At 36.0% G+C, this 20800-nt stretch overlaps 1 protein-coding gene across 1 annotated transcript in view; it reads right to left on the reverse strand.

Moving 5' to 3' along the window:
• LOC134853865 (transient receptor potential cation channel subfamily M member-like 2) overlaps positions 1-20098 on the reverse strand; it is a gene marked incomplete in the record, with an annotated part of 85508 nt that extends 65410 nt beyond the window's left edge. Inside the window, 4 exon segments of the mRNA XM_063869813.1 lie at positions 15512-15582; positions 15856-16165; positions 16355-16767; positions 19736-20098. Of these exon segments, the coding sequence (XP_063725883.1) occupies positions 15512-15582; positions 15856-16165; positions 16355-16374 (401 nt within the window).
• Between the last annotated feature and the right edge of the window lie 702 nt (positions 20099-20800).

Genomic DNA, 20800 nt, shown 5'->3' on the forward strand with positions numbered 1-20800 from the left:
TGTTGCCTGAAAAATCTATAATAACTATCCTCTCCCATCTTGTTCAACGGCTGGAGTATAGTGTTTTGGTCAGCCCTGTCCGTCATCAAAACTCCGTTGAAAAATGGATGTTAAAATAATGCTAAAAATGCAAATAGAAACTCAGTAGTGTGATGGATTTTTCCCTAATCACCTCCAAAATTTGAAGTAATTTTGTCTCAACACTTTCACACTATGGCATTATTTACTAGTTGACTGTTGAAAAACCGTGTGTTAGATTATCCAATTCATCATGGGAATTTTTCCCAATTATTCCTAGAAAGGATTCTCTTATTGAAATTTTTTTGCTACTGTTTTTCAACACTTTGGCCATTTGACTTGGCCGTAACTTATCCTCACTAAAAAAATTCAGCGCTGGTTAAACTCATTGAAAGCCATCCTGCATAATGTCTAATAGACACGGAAATTTATCTCGGATTTTGGGACCAACTAAATCCGTTTCGTTTATTGCTCCAGACCCATAGCCTATTCGAATACATTCAGTAAGAAACTTTTTATATGGTGATTGTACTGTTGCAATAAACTTTCTGTTTACTGGGTCCATCTATTGGACTTGAATTTTCATAGTGTCCACAGGATATATTAGCAAACTTTACTTTCATCTTAGCGCATTGATAAATATTTAGTCACCCCTATCGCCTATACTTTAAAACCCTCTTGATTATATTTTCTTATGTTTTAATTTTCCTCAAGGCTTCCCTGGAAACGCTTACTAGAAAAGATGTCAAATAACTTCAAAAAAAAAGAAAACTGAGATTCTCTACAATGCGCGAAACGCTGTCGCTTAGAAAATATTTCCACAAAAAATGGAACTATTTCACTTCAAATGATATCTTAAAGTGGCAAACCTTCAAACCTTCTGTTTATGAAAAAAATTATTCCTATGCGTGATACAACGAAAGATATTTTGTTTGAATTACCATAAGCCTTTGCAACTCCAATTGATCTCTAAAATCGTCGGCTTCAGAAGATCGAGATTTTATATTTTTTCTAAGAAATCTGTAACTTGATTACCTTCCGCAGTTCTAATCAAACAAAACATCTATCGTTTTGTCATGCATTGGAAGAAAAATTTTTATAAGAAACAGAAATTTTGAAAGTTTCACACTTAAAAATGTTATTTGAATTGAAGTAGTTCCCTTTTTGTGCAAGTTTTTCCTAAACGACACTTCTAGTTAACAACGCCCAAAACGCTGTCGTTTAGGAAAAATTCTTGCAAAACACTGGATCTATTTCACTTCAAATCAGATCTTAATGTGTCAAACCTTCAAAATCTCTGTTTCTGATAAATTTCTGATAAAAATTAATAGATATGATTATGTAACTTATCTACATGAAGAATCAAAGCTAGTTCATTTTCAAACTATTCAGCAAACTACTCTGTATGCAACTAGACGAAATAAATAAAAAACTTGCAACAGATTCTTCAAAAAGTTGTACGATAAAAAAATAAGCAACTTGCATTTGAAAAGGAAAAGTAGGGGCGTTATTCATGTATATCTAATCGTCGTGACGGAAAATACGGGCAGTGTTTTAATTTTGAAAATCCAAATGGAAATGCTACAAAATCTTGCTCCTGGTGTAAGGAAAATTCGTTCTAAACTGTGCTACCTACATGACTGAAAAAGGAAAAAGAACGAGCCAAAGTTTTATATTGCAAAACATTCAGACGAAAATGAGGCAATATTAATTAGAGCTAAGGATGGTAATCAAATTACAGATTCCTTGAAAGTAAAGAAAAAATCTGGCCGATCTTCTGAAGTGGACGTTTTTAGAAATCAATTGGAGTTGCATGGGCTAGTGGTAAATCAAACAAAACATCTATCGTTGTTTCACGCATTGGAACATTTTTATATCAGAAACAGAAGGTTTGATACTTTAAGATTTGATTTGAAGTAAACATAGTTCCAGTTTTTTTGTGGGAAATTATTCTAAACGATTCTTAAGTTTATTATTTATAGCATGCCTGCATCCAATAATCAATCGTCTCACAAAAAATTAGTTCGTACTGATCACGCAATGAATCTTCGAACGATTTCAAGCTAAGTCATGCCGTAACACAATTTGAAAAATATCAAACTTCATGAACAAATCGCTTTGCGAAAAAGTGAAGTCTTGTGAGCAAGCTTTTCAAGCTATGGAACTGTGAAATAATTCAATTTATTTCAGGGAGCGAACACTATGGCAAAAAAAATTTTCCGTGCAATTTACGCTCGGTTCCTGAAAAATTCTGCTCTCCTCTTTTCAGTGTTTTACTGGCATAAGCAATGACTCGATTGATATTTTACTGCTTTTCTGTCAAAATGACCTCTATTTTTGAAAACGAAGTGTCCCTTATAAGTGTATAAATATGACCGTCGTTAGGGTATCTTAATATTGGTGCCTGTTGGAGCTTTTGGTTCACTTTTTTCAACAGTGGTTTTACAGCCGCCATTAAGACATAAATCTTTGCGGCTATTCAGCAGTTGTACTTGTACAGTAGTGCCGCTGTTTTTGCAAGCCTTTCGATGAAACTTTTGTTGAAACCGATTAATTTCATTATTAATTATTAAAGTGTTTCATAATTTTGAGGATATTTCAGATGTTATACTGGTTGTTTCTCTGTATTAATACTAACGCCATTGTTTGACACAAAAGGTTCTCGGATTGTAACTTTTTTTGAAAGAATCGACATTTTCAACAATTTTGTAATTCAATTACCCTCAATCCACGCTTAATTAGTTCCAACCCTTTCAGATGTTCTGCAAAAGCTCTACCAAAGAAGATTATTTAATTAGGGAATACCAACGCAACTTCTTATGGTATTCCGCTGACTATAAACTCCATTAGAATGTGAAACGCTCCCGGTCCCAGTGTTGATAGTTTTGTTTGTATAGACCAAGCGTTTTAAAAACCGTAAGTTTTCGAGAGTTTTAGTCTAGATTCAATTGAAAACATCCCAACGTTACGTTGATGTTTAGAAACACGTATTGCCATCTAAGGAGCGATTACGTCGCTAATTTGTGATAGAAGCTAACTTGTTCAAGAACCTTCAACGCTTCTAAGGCCGACTTGCGTCTTGCCAGTTTGCTAGAATTGGAGCGAAGCTTTATCCTAAAAGCAAAAAGAGCAAAGTTGTGTAGACTTTTACAACAACGGAAAAAGAAATTGTTTCAAACGATATGTGATGTGTTGGCCTCCATTTGTCTAGTTATTTGAGCAGTAAAAACGGTAAGCTGCAACTTCATTAACACCAACTTCATTATCTTGAAACTTTAAGCTTTTAGCTATATCAAATCAAACGAAAAAAAAATTTCCTTTTTGGAGCCAAAACTGAATTCGAGCCAGTTCTCCGGCAACTACAGAGATCGAAAAAACTCCAAAACCAAGTTGGTTGGATTCAACAAATTCTGACCCTGCCGTACCGAATTAATCCTTGTGTAGGTGAGCATCAGAAACTTAAATGTGTGTAAGTTCTTAGTTTTATTATTTTTAGCATGCTTGCATTCAACAATCAATCGTCTCACAAAAATTAGTTCGTTCTGATTACGCAAAGACTCTTCGAACGATTTCAAGCAAAGCCATGCCGTAACACAATTTGAGAAATATCAAACTTCATGAACAAATCGCTTTGCGAAAAAGTGAAGTCATGGGAGCAAGCTTTTCAAGCAATGGAACTGTGAAATAATTCAAGTTAATTCAGGGAGCGAACACAATGGCAAAAAAAAAGTTTTCCGTGCAACTTACGCTCGGTTCCTGAACAGTTCTGCTATGCTCCTTTCAGTGTTTTACTGGCATAAGCAAGGACTCGATTGATATTATACTGCTTTTCTGTCAAAATGGCCTCTATTTTTGAAAACGAAATGTCCCTTATAAGTGTATAAATATAACCGTCGTTAGGGTATCTTAATATTGGTGCTTGTTGGAGCTTTTGGTTCAGCTTTTTCAACAGTGGTTTTACAACCGCCATTAGGACAGAAACCTTTGCGGCTATTCAGCAGTTGTACTTGTACAGTAGTGCCGCTGTTTTTGCTAGCCTTTCGATGAAATTTTTGTTGAAACCCAATAATTTCATTATTAATTATTAAAGTGTTTCATTATTTTGAGGATATTTCAGATGTTATACTGGTTTTTTCTCGGTATCAATTTTAACGCAATTGTTTGACACGAAAAGTTCTCGGATTGTAACTTTTTTTGAAAGAATCGACATTTTTCAACAATTTTGTAATTCAATTACCCTCAATCCACGCTTAATTAGTTCCAACCCTTTCAGATGTTCTGCAAAAGCTCTACCAAAGAAGATTATTTAATTAGGGAAAACCAACGCAACTTCCTATGGTATTCCGCTGACAATAAACTCGATGACGATTAGAATGTGAAACGCTCCTGGTCCCAGTGCTGATAGTTTTGTTTGTAAAGACCAAGCGTTATAAAGACCGTAAGATTTCGAGAGTTTTTGTGTAGATTCAATTGAAAACATCCCAACGTTACGTTGATGTTTAGAAACACGTATTGCCATCTAAGAAGCGATTCGTCACTAATTTGTGATAGAAGCTAACTTGTTCAAGAACCTTCAACGCTTCTAAGGCCGACTTGCGTCTTGCCAGTTTGCTAGAATTGGAGCGAAGCTTTATCCTCAAAGCAAAAAGACAAAGTTGTGTGGACTTTTACAACAACGGAAAAAGAACCTGTTTCAAACGATATGTGTTGGCCTCCATTTGTCTAGTTATTTGAGCAGTAAAAACGGTAAACTGCAACTTCATTAACACCAACTTCATTTTTCAAGCTTTTTGATACTTTATCGTGAAACGTTAAAATTTTAGCTAAATCGAATCAAACAAAAAAGTATTCTTTTTGGAGCCAAAAGCGAACTCGAGCCAGTTCTGCGGCAACTACAGAGATCGAAAAAAACTCCAAAACCAAATCGGTTAAAATCAACAAATTCTGACCCTGCCGTACCCACACAATCCTTGTGTAGGTGAGCATCAGAACTTTAAAAGTGTGTAAGTTCTTAGGTTTATTATTTATAGCATGCCTGCATCCAATAATCAATCGTCTCGCAAAAAATTAGTTCGTTCTGATTACGCAAAGAATCTTCGAACGATTTCAAGCAAAGCCATGCCGTAACACAATTTGCAAAAAATATCAAACTTCATGAACAAGTCGCTTTGCGAAAAAGTGAAGTCTTGTGAGCAAGCTTTTCAAGCTATGGAACTGTGAATAAATTCAAGTTATTTCAGGTAGCGAACACAATGGCAAAAAATAGTTTTCCGTGCAACTTACGCTCGGTTCCTGAAAAGTTCTGCTGTCCTCTTTTCAGTGTTTTACTGGCATAAGCAATGACTCGATTGATATTATACTGCTTTTCTGTCAAAATGACCTCTATTTTTGAAAACCAAGTGTCCCTTATAAGTGTATAAATATAACCGTCGTTAGGGTATCTTAGTATTGGTGCTTGTTGGAGCTTTTGGTTCAGCTTTTTCAGCAGTGGTTTTAAAACCGCCATTAAGACAGAAACCTTAGCGGCTATTCAGCAGTTGTACTTGTACAGTAGTGCCGCTGTTTTTGCAATACTTTCGATAAAATTTTTGTTGAAACCGATTAATTTCAATATTAATTATTAAAGTGTTTAATTATTTTGAGGATATTTCAGATGTTATACTGGTTTTTTCTCGGTATTAGTTTTAACGCCATTGTTTGACACAAAAAGTTCTCGCATTGTAACTTTTTGAGAAAGAATCGACCTTTTCAACAATTTTGTAATTCAATTTCCCTCAATCCACGCTTAATTAGTTCCAACCCTTTCAGATGTTCTGCAAAAGCTCTAACAAAGAAGATTATTTAATTAGGGAATACCAACGCAACTTCTTATGGTAATCCGTTGACAAAAAACTCCATTGGAATCTGAAACGCTCCTCGTCCCAGTGTTGATAGTTTTGTTTGTATAGACCAAGTATTATAAAGACCGTAAGATTTCGAGAGTTTTTGAAAACATCCCAACGTTAAGTTGATGTTTAGAAACACGTATTGCCATCTAAGAAGCGATTACGTCGCTAATTTGTGATAGAAGCTAACTTGTTCAAGAACCTTCAACGCTTCTAAGGCCGACTTGCGTCTTGCCAGTTTGCTAGAATTGGAGCGAAGCTTTATCCTCAAAGCAAAAAGAGCAAATTTGTGTGGATTTTTACAACAACGGAAAAAGATCCTGTTTCAAACGATACGTGTTGGCCTCCATTTGTCTAGTTATTTGAGCAGTAAAAACGGTAAGCTGCAACTTCATGAACACCAACTTCATTTTTCAAGCTTTTTGATACTTTATCGTGAAACATTAAACTTTTAGCTATATCGAATCAAACAAAAAGTATTCTTTTCGGAGCCAAAAGCGAACTCGAGCCAGTTCTCCGGCAACTACAGAGATCGAAAAAACTCCAAAACCAAATCGGTTGGATTCAACAAATTCTGAACCTGCCGTACCGAATTAATCCTTGTGTAGATGAGCATCAAAACTTTGAATGTGTGTAAGTTCTTAAGTTTATTATTTATAGCATGCCTGCATCCAATAATCAATCGTCTCACAAAAAATTAGTTCGTTCTGATTACGCAAAGAATCTTCGAACGATTTCAAGCAAAGCCATGCCGTAACACAATTTGAAAAATATCAAACTTCATGAACAAGTCGCTTTGCGAAAAAGTGAAGTCTTGTGAGCAAGCTTTTCAAGCTATGGAACTGTGAATAAATTCAAGTTATTTCAGGTAGCGAACACAATGGCAAAAAAAAGTTTTCCGTGCAACTTACGCTCGGTTCCTGAAAAGTTCTGCTGTCCTCTTTTCAGTGTTTTACTGGCATAAGCAATGACTCGATTGATATTATACTGCTTTTCTGTCAAAATGACCTCTATTTTTGAAAACCAAATGTCCCTTATAAGGGTATAAATATAACCGTCGTTAGGGTATTTTAGTATTGGTGCTTGTTGGAATTTTGGTTCAGCTTTTTCAACAGTGGTTTTAAAACCGCCATTAAAACAGAAACCTTAGCGGCTATTCAGCAGTTGTACTTGTACAGTAGTGCCGCTGTTTTTGCAATACTTTCGATAAAATTTTTGTTGAAACCGATTAATTTCATTATTAATTATTAAAGTGTTTCATTAATCTGAGGATATTTCAGATGTTATACTGGTTTTTTCTCGGTATTAGTTTTAACGCCATTGTTTGACACAAAAAGTTCTCGCATTGTAATTTTTTGTGAAAGAATCGACCATTTCAACAATTTTTTAATTCAATTTCCCTCAATCCACGCTTAATTAGTTCCAACCCTTTCAGATGTTCTGCAAAAGCTCTACCAAAGAAGATTATCTAATTAGGGAATACCAACGCAACTTCTTAAGGTATTCCGCTGACAAAAAATTCTATTGGAATCTGAAACGCTCCTGGTCCCAGTGTTGATAGTTTTGTTTGTATAGACCAAGCGTTTTAAAAACCGTAAGCTTTCGAGAGTTTTAGTCTAGATTCAATTGAAAACATCCCAACGTTACGTTGATGTTTAGAAACACGTATTGCCATCTAAGGAGCGATTACGTCGCTAATTTGTGATAGAAGCTAACTTGTTCAAGAACCTTCAACGCTTCTAAGGCCGACTTGCGTCTTGCCAGTTTGCTAGAATTGGAGCGAAGCTTTATCCTAAAAGCAAAAAGAGCAAAGTTGTGTAGATTTTTACAACAACGGAAAAAGAAATTGTTTCAAACGATATGTGATGTGTTGGCCTCCATTTGTCTAGTTATTTGAGCAGTAAAAACGGTAAGCTGCAACTTCATTAACACCAACTTCATTTTTCAAGCTTTTTGATACTTTATCTTGAAACGTTAAGCTTTTAGCTATATCAAATAAAACCGAAAAAAGTTTTCTTTTTGGAGCCAAAAGCGAATTCGAGCCAGTTCTCCGGCAACTACAGAGATCGAAAAAACTCCAAAACCAAATTGGTTGGATTCAACAAATTCTGACCCTGCCGTACCGAAACAATCCTTGTGTAGGTGAGCATCAAAAATTTAAATGTGTGTAAGTTCTTAGGTTTATTATTTTTAGCATGCTTGCATTCAACAATCAATCGTCTCACAAAAATTAGTTCGTTCTGATTACGCAAAGACTCTTCGAACGATTTCAAGCAAAGCCATGCCGTAACACAATTTGAGAAATATCAAACTTCATGAACAAATCGCTTTGCGAAAAAGTGAAGTCATGGGAGCAAGCTTTTCAAGCAATGGAACTGTGAAATAATTCAAGTTAATTCAGGGAGCGAACACAATGGCAAAAAAAAAGTTTTCCGTGCAACTTACGCTCGGTTCCTGAACAGTTCTGCTATGCTCCTTTCAGTGTTTTACTGGCATAAGCAAGGACTCGATTGATATTATACTGCTTTTCTGTCAAAATGGCCTCTATTTTTGAAAACGAAATGTCCCTTATAAGTGTATAAATATAACCGTCGTTAGGGTATCTAAATATTGGTGCTTGTTGGAGCTTTTGGTTCAGCTTTCTCAACAGTGGTTTTACAACCGCCATTAAGACAGAAACCTTTGCGGCTATTCAGCAGTTGTACTTGTACAGTAGTGCCGCTGTTTTTGCTAGTCTTTCGATGAAATTTTTGTTGAAACCCAATAATTTCATTATTAATTATTAAAGTGTTTCATTATTTTGAGGATATTTCAGATGTTATACTGGTTTTTTCTCGGTATTAATTTTAACGCCATTGTTTGACACAAAAGGTTCTCGGATTATAACTTTTTTTGAAAGAATCGACATTTTCAACAATTTTGTAATTCAATTACCCTCAATCCACGCTTAATTAGTTCCAACCCTTTCAGATGTTCTGCAAAAGCTCTACCAAAGAAGATTATTTAATTAGGGAAAACCAACGCAACTTCTTATGGTATTCCGCTGACTATAAACTCCATTAGAATGTGAAACGCTCCTGGTCCCAGTGCTGATAGTTTTGTTTGTAAAGACCAAGCGTTATAAAGACCGTAAGATTTTGAGAGTTTTTGTGTAGATTCAATTGAAAACATCCCAACGTTACGTTGATGTTTAGAAACACGTATTGCCATCTAAGAAGCGATTCGTCGCTAATTTGTGATAGAAGCTAACTTGTCCAAGAACTTTCAACGCTTCTAAGGCCGACTTGCGTCTTGCCAGTTTGCTAGAATTGGAGCGAAGCTTTATCCTCAAAGCAAAAAGAGCAAAGTTGTGTGGATTTTTACAACAACGGAAAAAGAACCTGTTTCAAACGATATGTCTTGGCCTCCATTTGTCTAGTTATTTGAGCAGTAAAAACGGTAAACTGCAACTTCATTAACACCAACTTCATTTTTCAAGCTTTTTGATACTTTATCATGAAACGTTAAAATTTTAGCTATATCGAATCAAACAAAAAAGTATTCTTTTTGGAGCCAAAAGCGAACTCGAGCCAGTTCTCCGGCAACTACAGAGATCGAAAAAACTCCAAAACCAATCGGTTGAATTCAACAAATTCTGACCCTGCCGTACCGAAACAATCTTTGTGTAGGTGAGCATCAGAACTTTAAATGTGTGTAATTTCTTAGGTTTATTATTTATAGCATGCCTGCATCCAATAATCAATCCTCTCACAAAAAATTAGTTCGTTCTGATTACGCAAAGAATCTTCGAACAATTTCAAGCAAAGCCATGCCGTAACACAATTTGAAAAATATCAAACTTCATGAACAAGTCACTTTGCGAAAAAGTGAAGTCTTGTGAGCAAGCTTTTCAAGCTATGGAACTGTGAATAAATTCAAGTTATTTCAGGTAGCGAACACAATCGCAAAAAAACGTTTTCCGTGCAACTTACGCTCGGTTTCTGAAAAGTTCTGCTGTCCTCTTTTGAGTGTTTTACTGGCATTAGCAATGACTTTATTGATATTATACTGCTTTTTTGTCAAAATGACCTCTATTTTTGAAAACCAAGTGTCCCTTATAAGTGTATAAATATAACCGTCGTTAGGGTATCTTAGTATTGGTGCTTGTTGGAGCTTTTGGTTCAGCTTTTTCAACAGTGGTTTTAAAACCGCCATTAAGACAGAAACCTTAGCGGCTATTCAGCAGTTGTACTTGTACAGTAGTGCCGCTGTTTTTGCAATACTTTCGATGAAATTTTTGTTGAAACCGATTAATTTCAATATTAATTATTAAAGTGTTTAATTATTTTGAGGATATTTCAGATGTTATACTGGTTTTTTCTCGGTATTAGTTTTAACGCCATTGTTTGACACAAAAGGTTCTCGGATTGTAACTTTTTTTGAAAGAATCGACCTTTTCAACAATTTTGTAATTCAATTTCCCTCAATCCACGCTTAATTAGTTCCAACCCTTTCAGATGTTCTGCAAAAGCTCTACTAAAGAAGATTATTTAATTAGGGAAAACCAACGCAACTTCTTATGGTATTCCGCTGACTATAAACTCCATTAGAATGTGAAACGCTCCTGGTCCCAGTGCTGATAGTTTTGTTTGTAAAGACCAAGCGTTATAAAGACCGTAAGATTTCGAGAGTTTTTGTGTAGATTCAATTGAAAACATCCCAACGTTACGTTGATGTTTACAAACACGTATTGCCATCTAAGAAGCGATTCGTCGCTAATTTGTGATAGAAGCTAACTTGATCAAGAACCTTCAACGCTTCTAAGGCCGACTTGCGTCTTGCCAGTTTGCTAGAATTGGAGCGAAGCTTTATCCTCAAAGCAAAAAGAGCAAAGTTGTGTGGATTTTTACAACAACGGAAAAAGAACCTGTTTCAAACGATATGTGTTGGCCTCCATTTGTCTAGTTATTTGAGCAGTAAAAACGGTGAGCTGCAACTTCATTAACACCAACTTCATTTTTCAAGCTTTTTGATACTTTATCGTGAAACGTTAAAATTTTAGCTATATCGAATCAAACAAAAAAGTATTCTTTTTGGAGCCAAAAGCGAACTCGAGCCAGTTCTCCGGCAACTACAGAGATCGAAAAAACTCCAAAACCAAATCGGTTGAATTCAACAAATTCTGACCCTGCCGTACCGAAACAATCCTTGTGTAGGTGAGCATCAGAACTTTAAATGTGTGTAAGTTCTTAGGTTTATTATTTATAGCATGCCTGCATCCAATAATCAATCGTCTCACAAAAAATTAGTTCGTTCTGATAACGCAAAGAATCTTCGAGCGATTTCAAGCAAAGCCATGCCGTAACACAATTTGAAAAATATCAAACTTCATGAACAAGTCGCTTTGCGAAAAAGTGAAGTCTTGTGAGCAAGCTTTCAAGCTATGGAACTGTGAAATAATTCAATTTATTTCAGGGAGCGAACACTCTGGCAAAAAAAATTTTCCGTGCAACTTACGCTCGGTTCCTGAAAAATTCTGCTCTCCTCTTTTCAGTGTTTTACTGGCATAAGCAATGACTCGATTGATATTATATTGCTTTTCTGTCAAAATGACCTCTATTTTTGAAAACCAAGTGTCCCTTATAAGTGTATAAATATAACCGTCGTTAGGGTATCTTAGTATTGGTGCTTGTTGGAGCTTTTGGTTCAGCTTTTTCAACAGTGGTTTTAAAACCGCCATTAAGACAGAAACCTTAGCGGCTATTCAGCAGTTGTACTTGTACAGTAGTGCCGCTGTTTTTGCAATACTTTCGATGAAATTTTTGTTGAAACCGATTAATTTCAATATTAATTATTAAAGTGTTTAATTATTTTGAGGATATTTCAGATGTTATACTGGTTTTTTCTCGGTATTAGTTTTAACGCCATTGTTTGACACAAAAGGTTCTCGGATTGTAACTTTTTTTGAAAGAATCGACCTTTTCAACAATTTTGTAATTCAATTTCCCTCAATCCACGCTTAATTAGTTCCAACCCTTTCAGATGTTCTGCAAAAGCTCTAACAAAGAAGATTATTTACTTAGGGAATACCAACGCAACTTCTTATGGTAATCCGTTGACAAAAAACTCCATTGGAATCTGAAACGCTCCTGGTCCCAGTGTTGATAGTTTTGTTTGTATAGACCAAGTATTATAAAGACCGTAAGATTTCGAGAGTTTTTGAAAACATCCCAACGTTACGTTGATGTTTAGAAACACGTATTGCCATCTAAGAAGCGATTACGTCGCTAATTTGTGATAGAAGCTAACTTGTTCAAGAACCTTCAACGCTTCTAAGGCCGACTTGCGTCTTGCCAGTTTGCTAGAATTGGAGCGAAGCTTTATCCTCAAAGCAAAAAAAGCAAAGTTGTGTGGATTTTTACAACAACGGAAAAAGATCATGTTTCAAACGATATGTGTTGGCCTCCATTTGTCTAGTTATTTGAGCAGTAAAAACGGTAAGCTGCAACTTCATTAACACCAACTTCATTTTTCAAGCTTTTTGATACTTTATCGTGAAACGTTTAACTTTTAGCTATATCGAATCAAACAAAAAAGTATTCTTTTTGGAGCCAAAAGCAAACTCGAGCCAGTTCTCCGGCAACTACAGAGATCGAAAAAACTCCAAAACCAAATCGAATGGATTCAACAAATTCTGACCCTGCCGTACCGAATCAATCCTTGTGTAGGTGAGCATCAGAACTTTAAATGTGTGTAAGTTCTTAAGTTTATTATTTATAGCATGCCTGCATCCAATAATCAATCGTCTCACAAAAAATTAGTTCGTACTGATCACGCAATGAATCTTCGAACGATTTCAAGCTAAGTCATGCCGTAACACAATTTGAAAAATATCAAACTTCATGAACAAATCGCTTTGCGAAAAAGTGAAGTCTTGTGAGCAAGCTTTTCAAGCTATGGAACTGTGAAATAATTCAATTTATTTCAGGGAGCGAACACTATGGCAAAAAAAAATTTCCGTGCAACTTACGCTCGGTTCCTGAAAAATTCTGCTCTCCTCTTTTCAGTGTTTTACTGGCATAAGCAATGACTCGATTGATATTTTACTGCTTTTCTGTCAAAATGACCTCTATTTTTGAAAACGAAGTTTCCCTTATAAGTGTATAAATATGACCGTCGTTAGGGTATCTTAATATTGGTGCTTGTTGGAGCTTTAGGTTCACTTTTTTCAACAGTGGTTTTACAGCCGCCATTAAGAAATAAATCTTTGCGGCTATTCAGCAGTTGTACTTGTACAGTAGTGCCGCTGTTTTTGCAAGCCTTTCGATGAAACTTTTGTTGAAACCGATTAATTTCATTATTAATTATTAAAGTGTTTCATAATTTTGAGGATATTTCAGATGTTATACTGGTTGTTTCTCTGTATTAATACTAACGCCATTGTTTGACACAAAAGGTTCTCGGATTGTAACTTTTTTTGAAAGAATCGACATTTTCAACAATTTTGTAATTCAATTACCCTCAATCCACGCTTAATTAGTTCCAACCCTTTCAGATGTTCTGCAAAAGCTCTACCAAAGAAGATTATTTAATTAGGGAATACCAACGCAACTTCTTATGGTATTCCGCTGACTATAAACTCCATTAGAATGTGAAACGCTCCTGGTCCCAGTGTTGATAGTTTTGTTTGTAAAGACCAAGCGTTATAAAGACCGTAAGATTTCGAGAGTTTTTGTCTAGATTCAATTGAAAACATCCCAACGTTACGTTGATGTTTAGAAACACGTATTGCCATCTAAGAAGCGATTCGTCGCTAATTTGTGATAGAAGCTAACTTGTTCAAGAACCTTCAACGCTTCTAAGGCCGACTTGCGTCTTGCCAGTTTGCTAGAATTGGAGCGAAGCTTTATCCTCAAAGCAAAAAAAGCAAAGTTGTGTGGATTTTTACAACAACGGAAAAAGATCATGTTTCAAACGATATGTGTTGGCCTCCATTTGTCTAGTTATTTGAGCAGTAAATCGGTTGAATTCAAGTTATTTCAGGGAGCAAACACTATGGCAGAAAAAAGTTTTCCGTGCAAGCTAATGCAGCTTTAACACTTTGAAACACTTCAAATTATTCTATGCAATGATTCGGGCGGTGAAAAGTTTTAAATTGTCAATCAAAGCCAATCAAGCGAGGAAACTTTGAATTAGTTTAATTTATTTCATAGAGCAAATCGGTCTAAGTAAAATCAATTTTCTCTTAACCAAACTATTCAAACAATGAAACTTTGAAATTTTTCTTATTATTTGATGGACCGAAACGGTTCTCAAAAATTCTTAAATTTTTCTAAGCAAGCTATGCACGCAATGAAACTTTGAAAAATTTCAAGTTATTTCATTGACCAAATCAGTTCGCTTGAAGTTTAAGTTTTTTGGAGCGTACGTTTCTGTTTTAAATTGATTCGTTTTAGATTGAAATGAGTCTGTAAACGCAAAAGTTTGAACAAAAAGTAGGCGAGTACTGCCCGGCCTTGAAATTAAATCGAGTTCATCTTTTTTAAACATTGAGCTGAATGATCGCTTTTAACTATTTCGCCTTATGGCAGCTAAAACATGGTATAAATTTTGCTGTCATTCATTTAATATATAGGATTGCCATGTTTTGACAGACTGTTTTTTTAAAGCAAATCTGAACCAATTAGTTCACCTTGAACGGCCCATTTTGACCTCCGAAATCAATTTTTTTAAATGTTTTTGAGACAAAAAATGTGTTGAAAACCAAACGAACCTGGAAAGTGCCGTTTTTTGGTCAATTAAAGCGTCTAACGGTACCAAAATTGAAAAAACCGCCATAGGCATGGACTAAATTCAGCATATTTTTGTTTTTAATTGACAGCTTATCCTTATCCATTGACTTTTTGTTGTTTTTTGTTTCATTTTGTTTTACTCTTCCGTCTAAATGTACCGATTGAAGATTAAGAACTGAAATTGATTTAAATTGCATCCCTATTATAATCGATTTTATAGCATCTGAATATCATGCAAAGTTTTTCAAGCAAAACCAGAAACTTTAGTTTTTCCCCATCCCTATTTTCCTGCTGGGGGATCATTTTCACGCTCAGGGGCGCATTTTCACGCTCGACCCATGCCGACCCAAGAAGTCCACCCTTTGTAATATTCTGAGATATTCATTTTCGGCTGACTGACCCGTAAAATTTTTCTAAAGGCGCCTTTGGTGCCAATATTTACAAATTGTGAGGGGGAAGCGCGCGCCGAAAAAACGCAACTTTTTGGTCACAGTTTTCAAAAAAAAAACTAAAAATGCCTGTTTTGGCATGTTTTTCCAAAATTTTGCAGCGGCGTTGAACATTTTGTCAAAATAGGGTCATTCTATTGATTTGGGAGAGCTCAGAAAAAAGGTCGACAAAATTTTTGAAATTTGTTTTTTTTTTTTGAAAATCCCCACCCCCTCGAGAAAATCCTAGATCCGCCCCTGTTCCCGCTATCAACTCTTTGAATTTAAATGAGCAATCTGATTTTAGGTGCGAACAAACTGGTAGTTTCTGGTTTAAAAACACCTTTCATTTTATTGAATCCGCTTGTTGTAAACCATCCTTCACAATCTGAAAAAAAAAATAACTTACTCTTTTTCGTCAGGAATGAAATGCTTGCAAGTTTTCATCTTGAATAGAGTTTCTATTGGTTTCTTTGGCTTCTAAAACAAAACAATAGGAAATATTAGAAGCTGTTTTCGAGAAAAAAGCTGACTTCCGTGAGCCAAAACACTAATTTTAAGCCGAGAGCACGCGCCAAAAATGTAATGATACTTGTAGGTCTCAAAAAACGTTTTGCTCAATTTTGCAACGATTTGCATGCGGTGCAAGATATTGTTGTCAAAATAGGGTTTTTTTGGTGTTTTTAGGGTCTAGTTTAGGGTCTCTTAGCACCATTTTCAGTAAGTTCACTAGCGGTCAAGTTTAAAACTCACTCTGCTAGCTTGTCTTCCAATACCTCCGAACAGATTTTCTTCAGCTATTTTTTCATTCCACTTTCCATTCAGCTCTATCTTAAACTCTCGGGGTCTCCCACATGGGAATTCCAGGCGTTTCGGCCGTCGCGGTCTTAGGGGAATGACGTCACTATTCTTCGCAACTGTGGAAGACCCTGGATTGTCCTGGATGTTAACCATTACGTCAGTCGGGTCCGCGGCTGTTGTCGGGCGCGGTGGTAGAAGGGGGTCTGCGGACGATGCTGATACTTGAGTCTGGACGTGCGAGTTATCCGGCGATACCTCTGGGCTACAAAGGTAAAAATTCAAACCAGAATTCTATTTTATTTTCAACCTATTGATCATTTTTTGCTATTGCCTTTGAAAAATCAGCTCAAATTTTCTGATTCATTTCATAATTATTGGTGTTAGTTCATTATACGCTGGATTTTTCGAAACTGATAATTGAGTGGAATTTGAACAATATAAACTGACAAACCTTTGATTGTTGTTGCTCATATTTGATGACTGTTACTCGTCGAAAGAGTATGGCCAATTAGTTTTGATTTTGTAGAAGTTGCATAAATTCTTTTGACCTTTTGAGGTAGTCGACAGTTTATCAACTAAATAATAAAATTGGAACCATCGAAACAAATGTTCTGATATTTTACATTATAAGGTAGAGCCAGAAATCTGGAAAGGATCTATAATTTCTAGCGAGCCTCGCTTTCGAGTAAAGTATTACGTTGCTGGTAATCCACACTTCAAATTGAGCTCTAACACAGGGTTGTATAAAACATATAAGTGGGTAAATTCGATATTTGAATAGCAAACTCTGCAAATGTTTGCTGGTTATCTACAGGTCTTTGCTTAAACCTGTATGTTGAATATTTCCTGATAGACAACCAAAGGCTTTGTTATATTTTCTTCTGCTAACCTATAAGACCGTATAGGGTCTCAAAATTGTATGAGGTTTCATAAAAGTTGTTTGAATGGAATCAACGGGTTGACACCACCTTGATTTTGCTAAAATAAGACTCTTCTTTCACCAGTAAATATCTTAAGGTTTCTCACTTTAACGCAAACTGTTTGAGCAAAATGGTCTATGTATACGAATAAGAAACTTATGAATGTAAACACTGGTGCAAATGGGAATAACTAGAAGTAAAAAAAGTAATAGAAGAACTGCAAAAAATATACAGATTACAGGCGCCGATTTAAAAAATTTAATTTCTAATTAAGTTTTTTTAAATGCATTTTTTTTTCAAATTTAACAATCTATAACTTCAATTAACTTCAACAATCCTTTCATTCAATTCAGTAGAAAGTAGTTTGACGAGTCAGATTTGCTTGGTCTGTTTCTAACTTTTTCAGTCAGATTTGCTTAGTCTGCTAGTAAACCAATTTTCAATTTGGCCATAAAAACCAAAATTTTGTTTTTATATAGGCCAGCAGGAGGCCGAGCAATCAGCAGAATGGTCCAAGTGCAGAGTCGGTTCAAGAGCAAAAAAAAACAGAAAAATTTTGACTTATATTGGTTTATACGGGCTATTTCATAAAACAATTATTAGAATCGTCAAAAAATACCAAGAAATCGAATAAATTATGCATGAATTGACTAATTTTATTAAGTTTTTTTATTACATTTTTTAAAAAGTTCTTGATTAAATTACTGAAATTATGCATAAAATGTTCGTTGCGTTGGTATTATTGACATTTCTGATAATTAATTTACCGATTAGCTTATAAACGTTGATATTTTTCTGTTTTGCTGCTCTTGGACCATTCTGCTTATTGACTGGCCACCAGGCCAGCAGTATAACTTATACTGTCATTTTTATGCAACGTTTACCGTACCATGCTAGCCACTGAAAAACTCTGCTCTTAGATGTGATCTGAATCATATAACGATGGAGTTTTATTTTAACTTAAAGAGCGAACACTTTAATTTGACTGAGAACATCTTCATTGTATAGCTCAGAGTCGCAGCAAAAACGCCATGGCGACAACAAAATGACAGCGGTTTTGAGGGGGAAACAAGTTACGGGTCTTATGCACTAAACGGCCCAATTTCCTTATTTCTACATCTATTTCCTTATTTCTACGGCCCAATTCATCTCTTGAACTGAAATTATTGTGGATGAATTTGATTGGCTAATTAGCCAATCTAGTTCCATCGACATTTTCTGCCATTTCAATTGAAATTTCAAGCAGACAAAACTATTAGCCGAAATGGTAATGAAAATTGAATTTTGTTTTGTCAAGCCATTTTACTGAATTTTGCTTGTCTGGGCAAGGTTTCACAGGTGATTCAAAATTAATTTGATAATTTGACTCAAAATTCCACCTTTTCGACAATTTCGGCTAATATTTTTATCTACTAGAAAAGTTGTAACTTGAATTTGATTGGCTAAAATTACCCAATCAAATTTGATCGAATAATTTCCAGCTTACGATGTAGAAAAATTGATTTTGGCCGTTTAGTGCATAAGACCCCAAGTTACTCCAAAAGAAACCAAAAAAAACCTAGGATATTCGGATAACGAATTTTTGAGCTCTTCCAAATCACTATTATGATCTTCTTTGGCCAATTTTTTTGCGCCGTTGGCTTTTTAGGCACTTTTTTTTGAACGCGCAGCCCCCCTGCAATTAAAGATATATTGGCCCGACGGGTCGGTCAGCCGCAGACAATTTAGGTTCGGTCAGTCAAACATAGATGTCTTAAAACAGTACCGAAGGAAGACACTTTCGGTCAGCAAGGGGTCGAATCCTTGACGGAAGGACGTCCGTCTCCCCTAAATCCGCTACTGGTCCAAACCATTTTGAGCCACCGAAAAAACCTCGTATGATGCAAGCATCTGTGGCATCAGAGACATGGGGTGGTTTTCAGGAACCTCTCTAATCAAGTACCTAGTAAAGAATAACCACCGCTTTTAAGAACTAATTCTTCGCAATTGTTTAATATTGCAATGATAGATAATAACCATGGTTAACCATTGCAATGCGGCCTTAAAAAATCAATGCAAGGGTTAAACAATGCAATGCGGTTAAGCATATGCGCAGGGGGCGGATCTAGGATTTTCAAAAATTTTGTCAAACTTTTTTATAGGTTGACCAAATTGATTTTGTGAGCTCTCCCAAAGCACAAAAAAGACCAGGGGCGGATTTGGGGGGGGGGGGGGGGGGGTGGCGGACGCCCCCCCCCCCCCCTCAGGGATTCGACCCCCTGCCGACCCAAAGGGTCCCCCCTTTGATACTTTTTCAGAAATCCATTTTTAATTTTTGGCGGACCGACCCTAAAATTTTTCTAAAGGCGCCTTTGGCGCCAATATATACTAACTTTGAGGGGGAGCGCGCGCCAAAAAAAAACGCATGTCTAAATTTTTCAAAAAGTGCCCAAAAACGGCTTTTTTGACGGTTTTTTCAAAAATTTGCCTGCGGCGCAGAACATTTTGCCAAAATAGGCGCAAAACAGTGCTTTGGGAGAGCTCGAAAAATCAATTTGGTCGACCTAAAAAAAAAAAGGTCGTCAAAATTTTGGAAAATTTTTCGAAAATCCGCCCCCCCCCCCCCTCGAGAAAATCCTAGATCCGCCCCTGAAAAAGACCCCCGGTTTAGGTCATATTTCCTGCTCTTTTTAGGCCCTTTTTGAAAAATAATGACCAAAAAGTTTCATTTTTTTGGCGCGCGCTTGGTGCCTTTAGAAAAATTTAAGGGTCCGTCAGCCAAAAATGGATATCTCAAATTAATGCAAAGGGGGACCCTATGCGTCAACAAGGAGTCGACCCCCCCCCCCCTAAATGCACTGATGCATATGCGGATTTTTTCTACCTAGCAGCAAAATTCCATTACCTTTTACAATACTGATGAAAATAGTAACAAAGCTCTTTGGCGATAAAGGAAGTGCAAAACGGTTTGTTCGCGCTGAAAAATGAAGAAGTCTAAACTTGCTGGTGTATATATTTTTTATGTTTTCCTTATAATTCCACTTGAAAGAGTGTCAATAAATCAGCCGAAACAAAAACGATCCGAAAATGGGCTAGAGTACATAAGCCAGCCGATAGTTAAAGTCACTCAAATTAAAGTGGGCACAATTTCAAGTTATATGAGTATAATAGTACTCTTTTGACAGTTTTTTCAACTAAATTCAGACGGTAGCTGGTATATTAATGTTGCACTTTGGCTTGTTTTTACATCACCAATTTGAAAAGCTCTAACTGAAACAGTTCAAAATGGGAAAACTGCGTGGTCGTACTCGCTGCATTTACCATTTTGAAGGCATTATATTTCCATACAACACATAAGAATGTGGATTGATAAGGAAAGTTTAAGACCATTGCGTAGGGTTCCAATCTGATCAAAAAAATTGGCATTCCTTGCGTTTATTTATTGGTTGCCAGTCAAAGAGCAGAATGGTCTGAGGGCAGAAAGGGTCTAAGGGCAGAAAAGCAGACAAATATTACTGAAATACAGTCAATTCATTTATAATCTAATCATTTCTTTGGTAATACTGACAATTCTAATACTAGTTTTACCGATTAGTTTATAAAAATTAATGTCTTTTTGTTTTTCTGATCTTGGACCCTTTGTTTTACGTTATACCTCTAGTATGGAAAAAGAAAATTCAATTTCTTTCCTCATCGATTGTCCATTTGCGGCAGAAGAGTGTCGCACGACTACGTAGCTAACTAATAGAACTTCAGCTTCTTCCTGTCTTCAGTCTCAACGGACTGCTTCCACGGAGCCGAACACTCGAATATCCGAACAAGTTTTTTTGTCCGAATAGCTGTAATTTTGATGAATTCCCATAGGTCCCAATATTCATAGCTCCCAAAATAAAAAATCAGTCGCATAAGTCCCAAAATTTATCTTCTTGAGTTCTGATTGGTTGAAATTTGAGCCAACGAAATTATGGATTTATTGTTTACTGTTCAAGCAGCATAAA

Source organism: Symsagittifera roscoffensis, chromosome 9, assembly GCF_963678635.1.
Source record: "Symsagittifera roscoffensis chromosome 9, txSymRosc1.1, whole genome shotgun sequence".
NCBI classification, from domain to species: domain Eukaryota; kingdom Metazoa; phylum Xenacoelomorpha; order Acoela; family Convolutidae; genus Symsagittifera; species Symsagittifera roscoffensis.